Source organism: Arvicola amphibius, chromosome 3, assembly GCF_903992535.2.
Source record: "Arvicola amphibius chromosome 3, mArvAmp1.2, whole genome shotgun sequence".
Lineage (NCBI taxonomy): Eukaryota > Metazoa > Chordata > Mammalia > Rodentia > Cricetidae > Arvicola > Arvicola amphibius.
In genome coordinates this window covers 10,064,034-10,082,803 of record NC_052049.1, presented here as the reverse complement: position 1 = coordinate 10,082,803, position 18,770 = coordinate 10,064,034, and the positions used below count along the sequence as shown (strand labels likewise).

General features: G+C 47.1%; 1 protein-coding gene across 3 annotated transcripts in view; it reads right to left on the bottom strand.

Moving 5' to 3' along the window:
• The window catches only part of Trio (trio Rho guanine nucleotide exchange factor), a 290,348-nt gene that overhangs the window by 158,384 nt on the left and 113,194 nt on the right, over positions 1-18,770 (bottom strand). For all 3 annotated transcript variants that reach the window (XR_005284582.1, XM_038321453.1, XM_038321454.1), the window contains exons 4-7: positions 10,450-10,642; positions 7,896-8,408; positions 6,642-6,764; positions 3,547-3,738 (exon numbers count right to left, since the gene is read on the bottom strand). Coding sequence is in view for 2 of the 3 variants with exons in the window: in XM_038321453.1 (XP_038177381.1) it covers positions 3,547-3,738; positions 6,642-6,764; positions 7,896-8,408; positions 10,450-10,642 (1,021 nt within the window). In the remaining variant the exon portion in view is untranslated. The remainder of the gene's footprint in view (positions 1-3,546; positions 3,739-6,641; positions 6,765-7,895; positions 8,409-10,449; positions 10,643-18,770) is intronic.

Below are 18,770 nucleotides of genomic sequence, written 5' to 3'. Positions count from 1 at the left end.
CCTGTCTACTACAAACTGACCCTCTGACTCCTGACCATCAGTGGAGACAAGGACATGAGAGGACAGTGGTGGCGTCTTTGGAAAATGTGCATCTGTGAAACATCACTCTTGCTGGCTTATGAAGGCACTGGCAGACACCAACGCGAGCGTTCATGGAGACAGAGCTGGGGCACCAAGCAGCTCCTCACAGAGAAGCCTGCTTTCATCAGCAAGGCCGTTCCTGGGTCACGTATATGAGCACTGGGTCCCCTAATCACATTTAAGTTCCTCATGAAAATTCTGGATACGATTCAAAGAGGTGGTTAAGATGAAAGTCTAAGTCATGGAGTCCACTTTCCTGCTCCTCTCTAGACGCGCTGTAGCGTAAAGAGCATGCGGAGCCCACCCACTTCTCTCCTGCCCACCTAGCTGGTGTAGTTTCCCCATGTTATGAGAGTTCCTTGAGCGTTTCTTCTGTTCGGTGAGGGGAGGAAACACTCGCAAAGGCCCCACTGCTCCTCCTGCACTGGGTGTCTGGGCACAGGACTCACCAAGGTCAGCACACACGCAGTGCCCATTCTTCACCAGTCCCTCCTACGCTCAGCCATGCCTCCTCTCTACAAGTACAGAGACCTGGAGCTCTGTGAAGCTCAATCAGGACCCCATGAGTTCCTCAGTAACATGGTCTTCCAGCGTATTCTCCTTCAGATCTATAAATTACAGTTGTTCATTTCACCCAAACACGCTGGCTTTGCTGCACATTTGAGATGTTTACTAGTAGGACACGGATGAGGTGTTCCCACGACATGCATTGTTCTAGATTATTTCTAAGCAAATGAGAACAGCAACTCATGTTCTGGGTTTACTCACAGGTCTAACCCCCCCCCCCCCAATACGGACTACAGACGGTCCCCCACGACTGCAAGCCAGATGTCCTGCTCCTTGTCACGAAATAGCATTTCAACTGTGCAAACATGTGTCACATTGTTTATGCTGGATTTATTTAATGGTGTCAGGATGTATTACACTTGTTTGTGTTGCATTTGCTTAATGATGTAAAGATGTGTTGCATTTGTTTCACCTTGCCTGCCTAAGGCACCTGACTGATTGAATAGAAAGCTGAACAGCCAACAGCTAGGCAGAAGAGGGATAGGTGAGGCTGGTGGGGAGAGAGAATAAACAGGAGGAGAAATCTAGGGTTGAAAGGAGAAAGAAGAAGTTGAGAGGAGGAGGTGAGAACAAAAGACATGCCTGGGGCAAGAAGCCAGGCAGCTGACAGCCAGCCAGACACTGAGACAGCAAGAAAGTAAGAAAAGGTAAAAAGTCCCAGGGCAAGATGTGGATAAAGAGAAACAAGCTAATTTACATTAAAAGAGCTATCCAGAAATGAGCATAAGCCAAGACCTTGCATTCAAAACTAACACCTCTCCACATCATGATGTGGGAGCCGGTGGGTGGCCTAAACGAGAAAGCCTGGTACAGCCCTAGAATTTCTATCGTCTCCACATACATTTCTGGAGCCTCCCATTCCCACCAGCAACTCAGCAGCTCTTGGCTTAGTGGGGCTGTTAGAGATGACAGAGGTAAAACACACAGCTGTCATTCTCTAGCAGCGATGTCAGATGTCCAAGTGCATCTGCTCTGTACCTGTGGGAGCGGGGGTAGTTATGGGTTCAGAGAGCACGACAGTTCATGCTGAAGAAACAGCCTGCTACTTTAATCCACGCTCTCCATGTGTGGGTTTGTTTGTCCTTGGTCATAGAAATGGTTAAGTGCGCGGTTAGTAAGACATCCAACAGTGAAATCTGAAGGCCTCACTCATCGCTTTCATGTGATGCCATTAAGATTTTTTTCCTGTTTATATTCCACTAGTTTCTTTCCTTGCTTCACACTTTAAAGGTTTCTAGGGTTGAGATCATTGCTAATTACTATCTTGTGTAACACAAGACTGCCTTGCTGAAATCCTGGGCAAGCTGGGACCTCTGCTCAGTTTTATTGACAACTGCTTTGAAAGAAAAAGAAACTTTGCCCTTTTCAGAACCAGCATGCCAATCCTTACAAAGGCAGTCGTCTCCCTTCAGAAGAGAAAGCTGCACTGGCCTTCTTCCTTTGAGATAAGTCACCACCCACCATCTGACAGTCTTCACAGTGAAGGCTCCCTGCACCTTATGTCAGGGGCCCGTGGAAAGGTGTTTCGTCGATAGCATCCTCCCTGCATGATGTCAGAGTCACAAGTCATCTCTCACTTTCTGCCGCCTTCCTTCCCCGGGATCTTTTCAGACAGGCGTACCTGAGCTGAGGTGTGAGGCGTGTGGTGGGATCTGTAAACCCTCTCTTAAACAAGAGTGTCAAACAGCTCCTCAGCCCATGGAACCAAGGTGAGGTCAGCATCTAACAACACATAGTCAAGATGTGCAAACTGCCTGCCCAAAATCCATCCCCACATAGCTCTTTGCTGGCACGGCTTTCCTATAGCTGCAGAAGGCCAAAAGGGTGGACCTATCCTTTCCAATCTTTGCAGTGGGGCACCTGTAAGCCTCCCAATTCTGAACAAAGAAGTGAATGGGAAGGGTGTTGGTGTGGAGGGCCTCCTGGCAAAGAAAGGCAAGAACACCCACTGCCACCTCTGCCAAGAAGAGACACTGCCAATTGAGAGAGTAAGTGTGAAGCCAGGTGTACCTCTTAGAGCCATCATAGAAGGCCCAGCCAGCTGCAGAGATGCACAGATGGCTGTACTACCAAGGGTGAGCACCTCCAGAGCACCCTGACATAGAAGGTTAGAGGCAGTCTACAGCTTGCAGTATTCCCATGCAGATAATACAGAGAACAGAAGGAGTGATGAGGATGGGGAGGAGGCGGCGAAGGAGTAGAGAGAAGATGGGGAGAAAGAACAGCAGCTATGGCTTGCTATTATAGACGAAACACCGCTAGTGAGAAAACCTGGAATCTGAAACGTCAGAGCTTTACAAAACTGCCTTCTCAAACAAATTTCAGAGCATTTTGGATTTTACAAGTAAAATCATACAGTCTTTAGCCGAACACCTGACCAATTTCCCACGTATTTCAGGTAAGAGACACACACAGGGCAGAGACAGGTGGCTGTTTTCATGCTCTGAAACAATCCTCCTAAGCAAGTTTGTGGGGTTTTGTTTTGTTATTTTACAAAGGAAAGGGGAAATAGCAACAACAAACCCCTGAAAAACAAAAGCAAAGTCAGGCACTGTGGACACACCTGCAGCTCCAGCACTGGAGGTGTGGGAGTGGGGGTCCACAGCCAGTGTGAAGCCGGCTATGTGACACAATAAGCCCCAGGCCAGCCTGAACTACACAAAGACCCCCTACCTCATATACAAAATGAATCGTGAGCAAACAACACAAATGTAAAGAGTTCAAAGCTTAAGTGCCTAAATTTGCAGGGCACCAAACAAGCCAGCATCGATTGTAGCTCAGGGCTGAGAACAGCAGCGCTCACAGCAGATCGTCTGAAGCCCGCTAACGCTATTACACAAGAGGACTAGGGGAGGCATGCTCTGGCTCTCTCTGTGGGCTGGGGTTCCAGACACTGACCTTTTCAGCCTTCTGGTGAAAGATGGAGGACATGTCCAACAAGGTGCTGCGCTCGTCCAAGGCTGCCGCAAATGCCTTCCACTCCTGCTCCAACTGATTCGCAATCTGCTTAATCTGCTGAGAGGCGTAGTGGCCTGACTCCACCAAGCGGTTGGCCACAGACATTATGCGGTTTATATTTACATACACATTCTGCAGAGGAGGCAGAGGGAGAGGTTCACTGAAGGATGCAGACAGGAGTCTCCTAAGAAAGCCAGGGAACTTTTGTGGACAGCTGGCTAACAGTTGCCTAGTTCTGAAGCACAATCACCTGACATCCTACGTCAATTGCCTTACTCTCTGGATTTCCATAAACCCTGAGTTGGATTCCAAATTCTGTTTTTAAAGCTGTAAGATTATCAACTCACCGAAAGGCATAATTGTTAGCCACAAAAAAATCAAACGCACAAGGGGTACACACAAATGTACCATTATTACTCATTTCTTGGCTCCCAACCCTGCCCAGGATCCAGAGGGCAGGGTCACTGACAATCACAAAGACCTGAAGGAACCTGACTAGAACCCAGGAATTGAAAAAGATGTACTCAGCAACCACAGGCTGTCTGTGTGAAGACAAGCTCTCCTTTCTGGATAAACCCGAGCCATGGGCCGGGCGGTGGTGGCAAATCCCAGCACTCGGGAGGCAGAGGCAGGCGGATCTCTGCGAGTTCGAGACCAGCCTGGTCTACAAGAGCTAGTTCCAGGATAGGCTTCAAAGCTACAGAGAAACCCTGTCTCGAAAAACCAAAAAAAAAAAAAAAAACAAAAAAAAAAAAAAAAAAACCCGAGCCATGGTTTGTGCCAACAGAAACCCTCCTCAAAGGGCTCCACTTTCTCCCTGGAATGTGAAGTCAGGCATAGCAGGAACCATGCTGCACTCCGAGGAAGGAAAGTTCTGCTCTGCTGAAATTCCCACCCGAGTCTATCAGCTGACAGAAAACTTGAGTATACGGGACTTTAAAAACAAAAACTTGCTTTTTCCTTTTTGCAAAGCAAGACTTTACACAGCATGTATCTTCCTGCTTCCACTCCTCTTTCAATTCACTGTTTCAATCAAGGGTGGGGAAACGAAGAGGAGGCCCACAATCAACAAATCCCAGGTTATCCACGTATTTTTACTTTTATGACATTGTCCTGTTCCTGAATCCCACCGCTTACTCTTTGTCAGTCTGCCCAATCCCTTCTGTTGTGTCCTCTCTGCCTTCCCACCCCCGTGAGCCCACACTGCCAGCTCTTCTTCCCTGCCATAGGTCCCTGAGTCTAAGCCCTAACCTACACAATTCTCTCCTTTGGTCTTTCCTTGCACCCTTTTGTTGATCCTTTCTACCATCACCTGACCGGAACCTGGTGGAGTTGCTTTCACATGGGATTGACAGGCCAGGCAAATCCATCCCATGATCCTTTTCTAGAGACTCACAGACCTTGCAGGTCAAAAGCAGCAGCAGAGGCAGAAGGCACTTCAGGAGGCTGTGACAGCAAGGTGAACATATACTTCCTGGCTTGTGTGGGTATATTAAAGCTTTAACCAGCTTCCTTTAAATTAAAATCAATGTGCTAGGGACTGGGATGTCTCCCGAAGACTCATGTTGAGCATGTGCTAAGCTTTGTCCTCAGCTGATGGCACTCCTACGAGATGGGTCTAGCGACAGGGAGCAGGTATGCCTCTGAGGGGTCTGCTGGGACCCTGCTCCCTTCCCTTTGTTTGCTTCCTGGATCCTAACATACTTCCTGTCTTAGAATTATCTGTGTTAGAAATAAGAGCCAAGCAAACATGGGCTGAAAGCTCTGAAACTGAGGCCCGTATCTCCTCTGCTCTGTCTGTGGGTCTGGGGTACTCTGTCACCATGGGGAAATTGAGGCCTGTATCTCCTCTGCTCTGGCTGTGGGTCTCAGGTACTCTGTCACCATGGGGAAGCCGAGGTCTGTATCTCCTCTGCTCTAGGCTGTGGGTCTCGGATACTCTGTCCCCATGGGGAAGCCGAGGCCTGTATCTCCTCTGCTCTGGTTGTGGGTCTTGGGTACTCTGTCACCATGGGAGAGACGCAGATGCAACACCTTCTATTTCCATATATGTTCCTCCTTCTGCCCCTTAACACACCTTAAAGTGGCTGGATTTGCTAGGGCTGCTTTCTCTGATCCTTAAGAGAAAAGGCTACTGCACACAGTCTTCAGGGGAGCGCACGCGAAGCTCCTAGTTAGAACTTTAGAATAAGAGAAGAACAGTCCACTGAAATGGTCCTCCTGGGGGAAGCATGGATGGAGGTCATCCGCAGACTCACACAGTCCGTCATTTTCATTTCCTGAGCAGACTACACCAGCCTTTGTGCTTCCCATTTCCCATGACTCCATTTTCAGCACAACCACACAGCCCTACAAAGCCTGTACCACATGGTCCTGGGCCATCCCAATTACAAGTACCTATGCCTTGAATCGATCCTTAAGCTTGTATGGTATGGTAGAACGAGCGTTATTCCTGGTATTCCCTCACAGGGTTCCTTTAGAGATAGCCGACCTATGTACTTGTAGGTAGTCCTTTATTCTTTAAGATTCCTCAAAACTCTACTGACAGTAGCAGAAAGGACTGAAAGCTAGTGGGCCTCGTCTGGCATGCATGATGGCTGATCACTGGTGGAGGTCAGAATGAGGGGCAAGGAAAGCCCAGGAAGCTCCCGAACTGCTGTCACCAGCACAGTAACAAAGTGATCGCATCCTAACTGAAGTTTAATTGAGAAAAGCAACACAAACATACTGAAGAAAAAAAAAATGCTTACATCTAAAGAAAGTGAGGTGGGAGGGAGGGAAGAAGGGAGGGAGAAAAGAGATATCACTCCTACCTTCACAGGAGTTCCTTATCTACTTTAATTAGATAACATCGAAGGTGTTAATTGTGGTTTCTTGAGCACTAACTACATCTTGAAAGCCACACTAAAGTGTTTTATACATAACAGAGTAAATAACACATCAAAGAAAGACTATGTACCCACTTCATAGATTAGCAACCGAGGGTCAGAGGCCAAGCAGATTGTCCAAGGTCACGGGTTCTGACAACAGCTTACCATACAGTTCATAGCAAAGTGACTGTGCTGCGTCTGAAGCTCCATGGCGTGCGGGTGGCTGGTCCCGATCTCCGTGTAGCTGTTCAGAAACAGGCCTTTGTTGTGTGTGATCCAGTCAAACATCTACCAGAAAGAGAAAGACAACTCACAATCACTGCCGAGCGAAAGGGCGGGAGAGTGTGGGTGGAGGAGGCTAGCCTCAGAGCTGCCAGGAACAGGCGAGAGCGCCTAAGGCAGCAGATTCTTAAGTGTCGTCTCACGGGAGGGAACTCGGCTGGCTCCCTCAACCTTAACAGAAGCTCCTGTCTTCTGTGCCCAGGCCCCTTGGTCTAGAAAGTGGCCCGTGCTTCCTACTGCCTTGCCTTTGAAGACACAAGGCTGGCCCCCAGGACTTCTGGGTCTCTCTGTGCTAGGATCTAAGCAGAGATTACTAACAGCTGAAACAGTACTCTCTCATGCAAAACAGACAGAAACCTGAGCAAATGCAAACAACAAAATTACCAAATGTTTCAATGGACTTGAGAGTTTTCAGACTCGGTCTCACATAGCCAGTGATCCTGGCTGTCAGCCATCTGAAAGCCCTTTCAGCATCCTGTACCACAATTTCCTAGTGAAGTTTCTTTTACTTTACAGTATGTCTACCAGCCCATGGAAAACAAAACCACAAGGTTAAGAGTAATTACTTCACCTACGTCCATGGCTTGCAAACCATTCCTGTTTGCAAGTGTCCTTTTCTTTCACATTGCAAAGAACACATGATCTGGTAATGAACGAGCATTCACTGTGACCAGTGGGTGTCTCTTGCACACAAGAACGGGGCATGAGAACATCGACTGTGACTGCCCGCATCACCCAGAACCCCGTTCTCAGCGGCATCACTCACCTGCTGCTACAAAGGACACAGTAAGATCTGAATAGGGCTTGCTGGCTTTGTTGGAGGAGAGGACAGCTATCAGAAAATCTATACGTAACCACTGCTTTTAAGAATACAGTCATGCAGTGTGTACTTGCTTGCCTTTCAGATGCTCTTCATCAAACCACTGGTAGTTTTAGCTCAGACTTTCTATAAAAGCTCTGTGAATAAGACTGGAAGGCCAGCTTTAAGGATGGCCCCCGAATGGTCCTTGCTGCGGGATGAACACTGGAACTACATCCTTCTCTGTTTCCTCACATTATCTTATTGGTCTTTGCCCTGAGGCCCAGTGACCCAGCGGCTTTCCTCTGTCAGGCTGGCACCCCCCTCCCAGCTTTTACCTTCTCAGCATCCTGTTCAAACAGCCGCAGCTGGAAACACTGGTCCAGCTTCAGTTTCCGCAAGTGCCACATCTGATGCAGATGCTGTCTGGTGGAGTGCAGACGGTCCAGCATGGTGGACACCTTGGGCAAGAGGTTCTGTAGGTCCGCATTGCCCGAGCCCGAGTTCTTTTTTGGAAAACTCTCGCTGCTCTGAATCCGCTGGAGCAGCTTCTGCCCTTCTAAATCCAGGTCCTCTATGGGAGCCTTAATAACCTTCTTCTTCAGCTGGGAGTGTTCCTCAATCATGTTCCGAGCCCCCTCTAGGTCCTGAGGCAACTCCTTCTTTGCGAGAATATCCTGAAGTTCCTCTAGCCGGGACAGCATATGGGCTGCATTGCTAATGTAGTCCTCGAAAGCTACTCTGATTTCAATCCATTCTTCATGGTTGTATTCCAGGCAGCCATCGAACTCGGGAGTTAGCTGGGAAGGATCAACTACTTTGGTAAGGCCTTCTAAAGAGACCATATTTGTCTTAAGGGAAAAAAAATGACGTATGAGAAGCTGAACCAATTTTACGTGGTCACATCATCCTGTAACTTACAGTGGTCACACATGGGTTTTCAAAGTTAAAAGTCACCTGCTCACGGAAAACCCAGGCTATGTCTGGCTCTGCCTTCCCAGGACAAACATGGAGGTGAGGCACATCATCGGCATGATGAAAAACTCCATTAAAGTAACAAACACTTCAGTAGGAATGCCTAGCAGCATAGAATTGTGAATTTCACAAGCCCCAAATCAACTAGATTTCACTGGAGAATGGGGAGAGGAACAAAACCTTAAGCTCACTAATACCTCAGACTTCACAACAGAGCTGGTGAAAGTGATTTCACAGAGGAAAGACCCAGCTGGGGAATACCGCCTTCCCTGTGATAACCTGATACAATCATGAGCAGTCTGAATGCTGCATATAGCCTGCCCTACATCCCAATTTAACACCAATGGTACCGGAGTTTATTACAGTCTAAGCAAGGACTCTCGACCTCACCCGATACATCAGACGGGGAATCAGATGGATACTGATCTGATGCCTCAAGAAAAAAATGAGTTTGGGTTGAATAAGATACAAATGCAAAGGAGGAGATGAATGTTCTGGCCAAGCCACCCATCACCTCTAGCCAGACACCTACAGAAACCTAGAACTAACATCTCCATGCTGTGGGGAGGGGCATAGGAAACAGCACAGGAAGCTGTGCTGAAAGAGCGGCTCAAGCCCGAGCTGCCTTTAGTCTGCAGTGGTCCAGGAGACTTATGCCTATCATCTGCTGGACCATCAGTAACCTCCACAGAGGCAGCCAGAGAGGCTGGGAACCGTGCAGAGACAACCGGGTCAGGAAGAAGATGGGCAGGCACCTTCAGGAGCCCAGAGTAAGAGGCTAGTAAATGAGATTAGTAAACTCTTCTACGAGCGCAAACTACCACTTATTACTTAGAACGTAATTAAAAAACACACTTTAAATTTTCCATCAAGCAAATATCTAAGACCCAATAAATTAACTTCCAAAATGACTACTTATTATAAATAAGGATAAAAGTGTACTATATATTTCACTCAAACCACTTGAAAGTAGTTTCAAATTTAAATTAAAATCAAATTCCAATTCCAGATAGAAAATCAGCACTATAGAAAGACATTTTAAAATCAAGTCATGCACACAAGCAGACACTGTGAAAAGTGCAGCAACTGATACATTGTTACTATGTAATATTATTTACCTTAAAACATGATTCTTGTACATTGAAACCCAATATCCAGACAGAGATGGCAGAAACAGCAAGCTCTTCGTTCCACCGGGAACGTTTATAATTTATTACAAGAAACTATTCCAGTCCTATTACAGAACGGAACCCGAGCCAAGCTTCAGGCTGCCTGGAATACTTTCCTGCTATAATCATCATATTAAACTGACCACATCAAAAGCCTTGTCAGAACTGCAGTGGCTTAAGGAGTGGAGGATCGCAGTGGGAAGGAAAGTAAATTAGCAGGCTTTGGTTTACTTTTTATAACCACCTGACAGCCATCGTCCAGGCCTGGCTGATGGCAGAACTGTACAGCCCTAGAACGATTACCTCCGCTTTTACACAGGAAAGACTCAACATGTCAAGTGGCCGGCAGTTCTCCCCACTATCAATGACGGGATAAACTGAATCCCTCTGCCATTTCCTCAGCTGCAGGATAAAGCAGCCACCACACAGCTCCAGCCACACAGCCCTGGGCTGACAGGGGGGGCTGTTCAGGTGAGGTGCCAGGAACCGGCTTCTAAGGAACAGCAGCTCCAAACCCCAACCCCAGAGAACGGAAATCTGAACCCGCATCAAAAGCCACCACTGTGGGATGAGGAACGAAGCCTTTTACTTCATGCAATAATTAATTCTACTTAATATATGTATATAAGACATGTAGGTCTTGCTCAATAAATGGCTTTTAGACCCTTATCAGTCCACCATTGCGAGGATACACCAGCTTATTAACCACATATTTGAGCTTAGGCTCTGGCTACCCAGAGAATGTTACCTCAAATTCGAATTTAGAACTGCCAAAATTCGTCCTCTGTTTCTGCCAGAAGTTGTCAGGCTTGATTATCAGAGCGATGTGGATGCAGCAAGGGAAAGACTCCTGCAAGATCTTCAGTAGCGGCTTGATGGAGTCCCACTTGGAGCCGCGCATATCCACAATCACTGTGAAACCTCGCTTGCAGACCTCTTCACTACAAAGAAAGAAAGAGGTTGGGGAGTTACAGAGATGGCTTGGCTGGTAAGCGCACTTGTTGCACAAATATGAGGACCAGAGTTCAAATCCCCAGTACCCACATTAGAAAAAACTGGGGTGTTTTAAGATGGAGAGCACTGACTGTTCTTCTAAGGGACCCACGTTCCGTTCCCAGCACTCACTTGGTAGCTCACAGTCATTTCTAACTCCAGGCCCAGGGAATCTAAGACCCTCTTCTGGCCTTCATGGTTACTGCAGGGGACAGGGGAGGCAGTGCACAGTAATAACAGGCAGGCAAAACACTTAAACAAAATAGATGGGGAGGGGGCATGTGGCCATGTATTCCTGTAATCCCAGTTATCCCAGTACTGTGGAGGATGGAGACAGAAGGATCCTGGAGCTTGCTGGCTGCCAGTCTAGCTCCAGGCTCAGAGACACTCCAGGGTAAGGCCAAAAACATCAGAGCAGGATATCCAATACCCTCCTCTGACCTTCCAAGACCACACCCACACAAGTGCATCTACTACACACAACATGCATATACCCCCAATAAGTATGCTCCTGTGGAGTCATATGGACACACACAGAGAGAGAGAGAGAGAGAGAGAGAGAGAGAGACAGAGACAGAGAGAGAGAGACAGAGAGAGAGACAGAGAGAGAGACAGAGAGACAGACAGAGAGACAGACAGAGACAGAGAGACAGAGACAGAGACAGAGAGCTATCAGCTGCAGCTTCTACAGCTTGGATATGAGAGAAAGCTTCTTGGTGAAGTACCCACATGCTTGACCTCAAAAGCACCAGAGTGCAATGCTCTTTTACCTGGGCAGCTCAGCAATGCCTGACCCCACCCTGGGTCAGAAAACAGAACGAGGCCATAAAGGAATCAAGACAAAATGATAGATTCAAATAGGGTTCAACCTTCAAAGCCTTTAAGATTTTAATTCTTCATAGCTATGGTGTTGCATTCTGTCAAATGGCAACCACTAATTTCACTTGCCTTTTGTGTATTGTTAACTGGTGAGACACACTAATTTAATAACTACTACAGACAAAGGCCCCTGGGGAGCACTAAGAGGGTACAAACTCACAGTGTGGCTTGCAGGGCTCAGGTTGGAGGCAGCAGCTACTTCAGGATTCCCAAGACCACAAGCAAAGCCAACAACCACTGGCATGGGTGACAATGCTGGGAACTTCCCAAAGTCCAGCTGTGGTCTCTTTCCTCCAGCCCTATCCCACTAGGGATTCTTGACACCATTTTGGCAAGCTCTGTGAGAAACATTGAGGTTTGTGCCTGGACTGTGATTGCATTCATCTTCACACCTGGTCGCACAGATGGCATGAATGTGGTAGTGGGCAACAATGCTGGCTCCTGGCAAAACCAAGACCGTGTTAGGAGCACCATGCTCTTCCTCTCTGGGCTCTTGGCAGTTAAACACAAGGGTCAGCTGCAGCAGACCATAGTGTGCTGCAGTTCCAGCACAAGGATGCTGAGGAAGGAGGGCACAGTAGCCAAGCGAGGGACTGGAAGAAGCAACAAGACCCATCTCAGAAAGAAAGCGGGGGAAGTTGCTAATTTCATTAAACCGCAACACTGGAGAAAATAGAAAGTCTGCATGAGGTACATCTGTAATAAATATTAAATACATGTGGAGGGCTAGGGATGTATCTCAGAGGGCAAGGTGTTCAGTCTAACAGGAACAAACATCTGGGTTCAATTGCCAGACTGCATAAAGTAGATGTGGGGGGTACATGTCTGTACTCTCAACACCTAGGAGGTGGAGACAGGAAGTTCAAGGCCATCCTCAAATATACTGAATTTTTGTGGCAGCCTAGGCTACATGAGACTTGGTTCAAAAAAGAAAAAACCAGGAGAGAGAGAGAGAGAGAGAGAGAGAGAGAGAGAGAGAGAGAGAGGGGGGGGGGGGGAGGGGCAGAGGCAGAGAGAGACAGAGAGGGTATTTTTAAAGAGGAAGAAAAGTATGTGTTCTTGCTATGTTATAAAAGATATTTTTATAAAAGATATTTATAAAAATTCAGTGCTGGCTTCCAAATGACTCCAGAGCTAAGACACCACTGTAGTCCATCATTACAAGATAGACTGACGATCCACAATGGGTAGATGCCAACACCAGACTATAACCACACAACGGCTAGCCTACAAGTCTAGGAAACATGCCTGAGACCTGGTGGGTTCTCAGTGAGCTGTGAGGGTGGTCTGCTCCTAACATGAATACCTCACCTTTAAGATTTCAGCCTTACACAATCATCTTCCAAGACTACTCTCAACTGAAAGACCAGAAGGTTATCATTGCTAGGTATTGTTACCACACAGAAAATAAATGTCAACTAAAGCTGACTTCACTCGCTCAGGCCTAGGCTTGGCTCCTCCTCCTCCTGCCCTTCACTCTCCAATGCCTCCAAGCCCTTCATTTTCTTCCCTGCGCTGGCTCACACCATCACAGTAACTAGTTTTCAAAGTTTCACAAATGCAAAGTCCAACAGGACACCTGCATGATTCTAGAAGGTGTGCCACACAAATATCCGAGGAATGTCTACTATGAAACTCAGAGGAGTCCTGGTTTGCAGGTACGGAGCACAGTGGTTAAAGCCCGTGAGAGGAAACAGACAGCCCAGAGAGCTGGCTTATCACCTGTCCTAATTAGCTTTAGCTGCCTGTGTGAAGTAGCCTAGAGTCATCTGAAGAGTCTCAATTGAGGGATTTCCCCCTGCTCAGGCCAGCCCATAGGCACATCTGTGAGCAACTGTCTTGATTGCTGTAGAAGGCCCAGCACTCTGTGGGAGGGTGAGCTGAGCTGTAGAAGGAAGCTAAATGAGCAAGACTTGGACAGCAAGCCAGCAAAGGCACTCCTCCATGGTTCCTGCTCTGGGTTTCTGCCTTCAGTTCCTGTCCTAACTTTCCAATGATAGATTAGGACCCAGAAGTGTAAGCCAAATAGGCCCTTTCTTTCCCATGTTGCTTTAGGTCAGGGTGTTTAATCAGTGATGGGGAAAAAAAAAAAAACCTACAGCATGACCCAAATGTCAATGACGCTTGGAAATGCACAAGTAACCCGTTAATACCCCGTGGGGCTAGTCTTGTCAACTTAACTGATCGGACAGTAGAGTATACCTTCTGCAGTATCTGATGGTATTTCCAGAAAAGATTATGGGATTCTGACCTAAAGAATGGATTCCCCCTTGATGAGCTCATCATGATGATATTACCCCAAGAAGTAGGTTACTAAAAACACATCCTTGCTGTATCTTTCCCTGCCCCCTTCCCGTGTCCTCTCTTGCTCTCCTCCCTGCTCCTATGACAGAAACACTCTGCTCTGGCAGCGCTCACTCCCACAGACTGACACAGTTGAAACCGTGAGTTGAAAATCAACCCTGGGGCTGAAGAGATGGCTCGGTGGTTACAAGCACCTACTGCTCATGCAGCGAGCCCAGGTTCAGTTCCCAGCACCCACACTCAGCAACTTACTACCCCTAAACTTCAGGTCCAGGAAGCCACTATCGTCAGCCTCTGTAGGCACCTGCTCTGGCTTGCACACCCCCATACAGACAACATAATACAGATAAATCAATCAATTAAAAACTCTCCTGCCAGGCATCTGGCTGCAGCAATAAGTGACGAGAACACACCTGTATACGTATCCACTGACTGTAGCTAAAAAGTGTCTCCAACTCACACTGCTGCTCACTGTTCCCCATCCGGGGCAAGGCCAGGGCCACAGTGCTGCCAACGTCACAGGCACAGGCATCAGCCGTTTCCTGGCCCCAATCATCAAGCCTAATGTCCCCAGGTCACGGACACCAAGCATTTTGGGTCTCTGTGGGTTCTAACTGGGCTTGTGATCCTCCAAGGTTCTGTGTACAGGAAGTGCAGGGATCCAGATGGAGTTAGGGCAGCCTTGGCCCAGGAGGAGGCATGCTTGGCTGCTAAATCTCTTTACACCCTGCTGAAGCAGCCCACGCCAGGTCCACAGAAAACTGTCGCAATCTCTCGTTTGTTATACTAAGAGCTGTTTGGAAGACTGTTTCAGTTAACAGTCCTCACTAAACCATGATATTATTATTACCTTGCACCTTGTCTTTCTCCTAGCACGGTCCTAGGTAATATGCAATAAAAACTGTAAAGCTTGAAAGGGGCTTAAAGGGGACCCTTTATAACTCCAGGCTTACCAACAGGAAAAAGTGGAGAGCAAACCAGAAGATACTACGCTTGGCTAGCATGGTTTACAGGAGGATGTAACTCTTCTGCTTCCTCCACCATCAAACTGTCCCTAGCCACCAGCTTCCCCACCATGCCAATCACAGCACATTAACTGAGCTGGGCATAAAGGGTCTTTCATTGTGTGTTTTGTTTTTCCACATTCAAAGCCAGGTATCTCAGGGAGAGCAGTGACCTGCACACACACCCAAGTCTACTTGTTCCAAACCAAAGGGACACATGAAACTTGGTCTCCTAGCCCTGCCTCCTGAAGATGAAAATTGATCTTGGGAAGATACGATTTTAACTAGTTAATCTAAGCAGGTTTTTCTAAGAGACTCACGTCATCAATAAGACAAAAATCTTGGAGAAAATGTAGGCCCCTTCTGAAGTGAATCTGTTAAAAAGAAAACCCACTTCCCTGAGTTCTGAGATGAAGAAAGCCTCCTGAGTGTTCTCTAATCAGCGTGTTCACGGCCTTCACGCCACTTGTGAGCAACTAGAGCCAGGGCGTCAGGCGAGTTTATCAGTTTAGCTACTAGAAAATGGCATAAAGGAGGCAAAACACCCTAGAACTAGGGAGCACAAAAAAAGTTAAAAGTCGTAATAGCAAAAGGCATTTTCACCTGCAGTAGCCCTAAAATGCCAGGCAAATTTCTGCCACGGGCGCACATCCTGACATGGGTTGGAAATGATACTTTCCCTTTTTCCACATTTGTGTCTGTACATGTATGTTTGCATGTATGTGGGTGCTACATGTTCGCATGCACGCATGCACTTGGAGGGCCAAGGTGGATACAGGAATCATCCTGGCTCTCATTTCTATCCTTATTCACCGAGGCAGAGTTTCTCAATTGAACCCAGAGCTCACTGATATGGCTAGGCTGACTAGTCATCTTGCTCTGAGAATCCCTGGCTCCACCTCCCAAAGGCTGGATCACAAGAAGCGCAGCACACCTAACTGGCATTTGTGCACGCTGGCAATACAAACTCTGGTGGTCACACTTGTGTGACAATTCCTAACTGTTGATGTTTTAAGGGGATAGAAGTGGTAACCCAAACACCACAGGACCACAAGTCACACTTATGTTCACTGCTGGGACTGCTGGCCAATCTTGCTTATCTAGTGGCTCCATGACCAAGGGAAAACACAGAAGAGAGAGTATGGAAGGGCAAAATTCTTGCACTGTTTCTCAGACAACTCCCATACATTAATCACTGTGGGAGGCGCACATGGACAACCTTCCTCAGCACTCACAATGACCCCAGGATATACTGGCTGTAATCACCTTCACATATCCGAAAGCCAACAGCAGTCACCGAGAGGTGGTCCCAGGGCATCAGTCTAGGCCTCCATCAGCGCACTTCTCTCCACATGGCTGTCAGTTCTACACTATCTGCCAAGAGCTAAGCCGAGGGCTACCTGCACATCTCAGAAGAGTATTAATGGAACACACAGAGGTCCCAAAGGCCCCCAAGAACCTACACAGAAAGGGAAAGCTGGGTGTGTGCCTCTCACAACCTTTCACGAATGACCACACCAATGTATTACAAGCAAACCTCTATGTCCAAGAAAATAGCCACACTATTAATTTGCTGATATATTTATTGATCCTACTGCCTGTCTATAAAGAAAGAGGCATCTGTTCTGGAGTGCTCCCGGGAGACACTGAGCTTGACTTCCAAGGAGAGGGAATTAGGGCTGCGTGTACCTCTCTCCAATAGGGCCACCACACAGCCTTCTCCATCATCACCGGACAAAAGACACCAGTTACCTGTTAATTTACTCTTTAACCAAAGCCAAACAAAATGCTTTTTCTTGTCTATTGGAACTCTAATTACAAGAATAAATCAAGATGAAGAAATGAAGTGACAGCTTTCAGTAGACGACACATCACCAAGCACACTAAAGTATTTATGAACTGGGAAAGTGATCAATGACTGGGATGTCATAAAATACTCCAGGGGGAAATTATGAAGAAAAATCAAGACTGGTAAAATCTGATAAATGGTGAAACTCAGTTATAAGTGCATAAGTGTTTGCTGCACTGGTCTGTCTACGTTCTACATATATGCTCATAATTTCCCCCTAACACACACACACATAAACACACACATACACACTTATTGTTTGAAGACTGTATCACCTAGATGAGCCACAATGTACACGAACTGGTTGTACAATATCAATAAAAAGTTAACCTTTTCCACTTATATCAATGCAGACTTTGTAATCAGATAACCAATTATTAGCTGCTTCTACTTTTCCAATTGCTCAATTAGTTTTGAGTCACCTGAGTATCATGGAAGCCATGACCCTGTACATGCTATGCATGTGCTCCGCCCTTGCAGGCTCTGTTACTTGGTCACTGCAGACACATAGTGATTGCATTCCAATGAACATTTTAATAGAAAAGCTCAAGAATATCCTCAAGCAGGTCATACCAGCAAGGACAATGCCCGCTTTAGCTGTTCATTACAAGGCCTGGTCTAACCACCTACTGTGGCACCAATCTAAAGAGGGAAGGACAGTCACACATCACATATTTTGGTGTGTCTATTTCAGCACCTCAATTTAAAAATGTTTTTGTCTTAAACTTTGTTGCATGTAGTTGTATGTATAAGTGTGTGCACACGTGGAAGCCAGAAGACAACTGATCAGTTCCCTCCGTCCACTATGTAAGCATTAGTTCAAGTCAGGCTGTTTGGCTTCATGACAACCAGCTTTACTGGCAGAGCTGTTTACCTCACCGACACCACTGCACTGGTATCAATGGTAGCAGCTGCTTTTTTCAAACCTAACAAAAGCAACTGAAGCAGGTGAGGTTTTTATCCTGGCTTACGGCAGCAGGAGAAAGAAGGGGCTGGTTGCACTGTGGACCATTGGGAAGCAGAGAGATGAACGGTGAGTGCTGTGGGGCTCTCTTTGCCAGGTGCCATGCGTGTTCCTGCCTGATCCTGACACATGTTGACACATAGTCCTCTGCTAGCTGCTCATTTTCACTGCTTGCTGCTCTTCTTCCTCACCAAAAACCTGAGTGGACTCAGGAACAGCCCAGAGGTTACACTGTCTTGTCATTTCCTCTGGCAAATATCTTAGCACTGTTTCCTTTGAGTTCAGCTTCAAGTTTTCAGGATGCAGGCAGAACATAAGCCAGACTTTTTTGCCACAATGTATCACAAACGACCTCTCCACCCCAGTTCATACTAGAATCTTTATTCCATTCTCAAACCTCATGATGACCTTTACATCTGGCATTCTGGTCTCATGCAGCCCCACCCATTGTCCAATTGAGTGCTGCTTTCGGAATTCTCGCTCTTCCACCTGCTGTGCGACCCTCTGCATTTCTCCTACAAACTGGCCTCAACAGTCTAGGAAGCACACAGTCAGGCAGCCACAGCAGAGGCCCCTCTGCTGTCCCCAAGCTTCTGTATTGGCTACTTTTATCATTGTGACCAAATCCTGAAGAAAAGCAATGCACGGAAGGAAGGATTTGTTCTGACTCTCAGTCGGAAGGAGTCAACCCCAGAAAACGTGTGCAGACAAGAGTGGATCTACCTGTGTTGGCAGTGAACACACTTTATTCAGCAGGAGCCAGAGAGATGGGCGTGGCTACTCAGTGGCTGGCTTCTCCTGGTTCCTGTTCCCTTTGTTTGCTCTAGGTATCCAGGATCGTGCCTCTTGTTTCTTCAAACTCCTCCTGAAACTTTCTCCCAAATACACTCAAACGTGTGTCTCCTAGGCAATTCAAAATCCAGCCAAGCTGAGAAAACCAACCATCATACTGACATCTTGACTCCTCTGCTGTAGCATACGTCTTAAAGTCACTATCAATCCCAGGTCCTACTACTTTTACATGCCCTAATTCGGCTCCTTGAAAATGCTTTCTCACTCCACCATAAATGCAATTC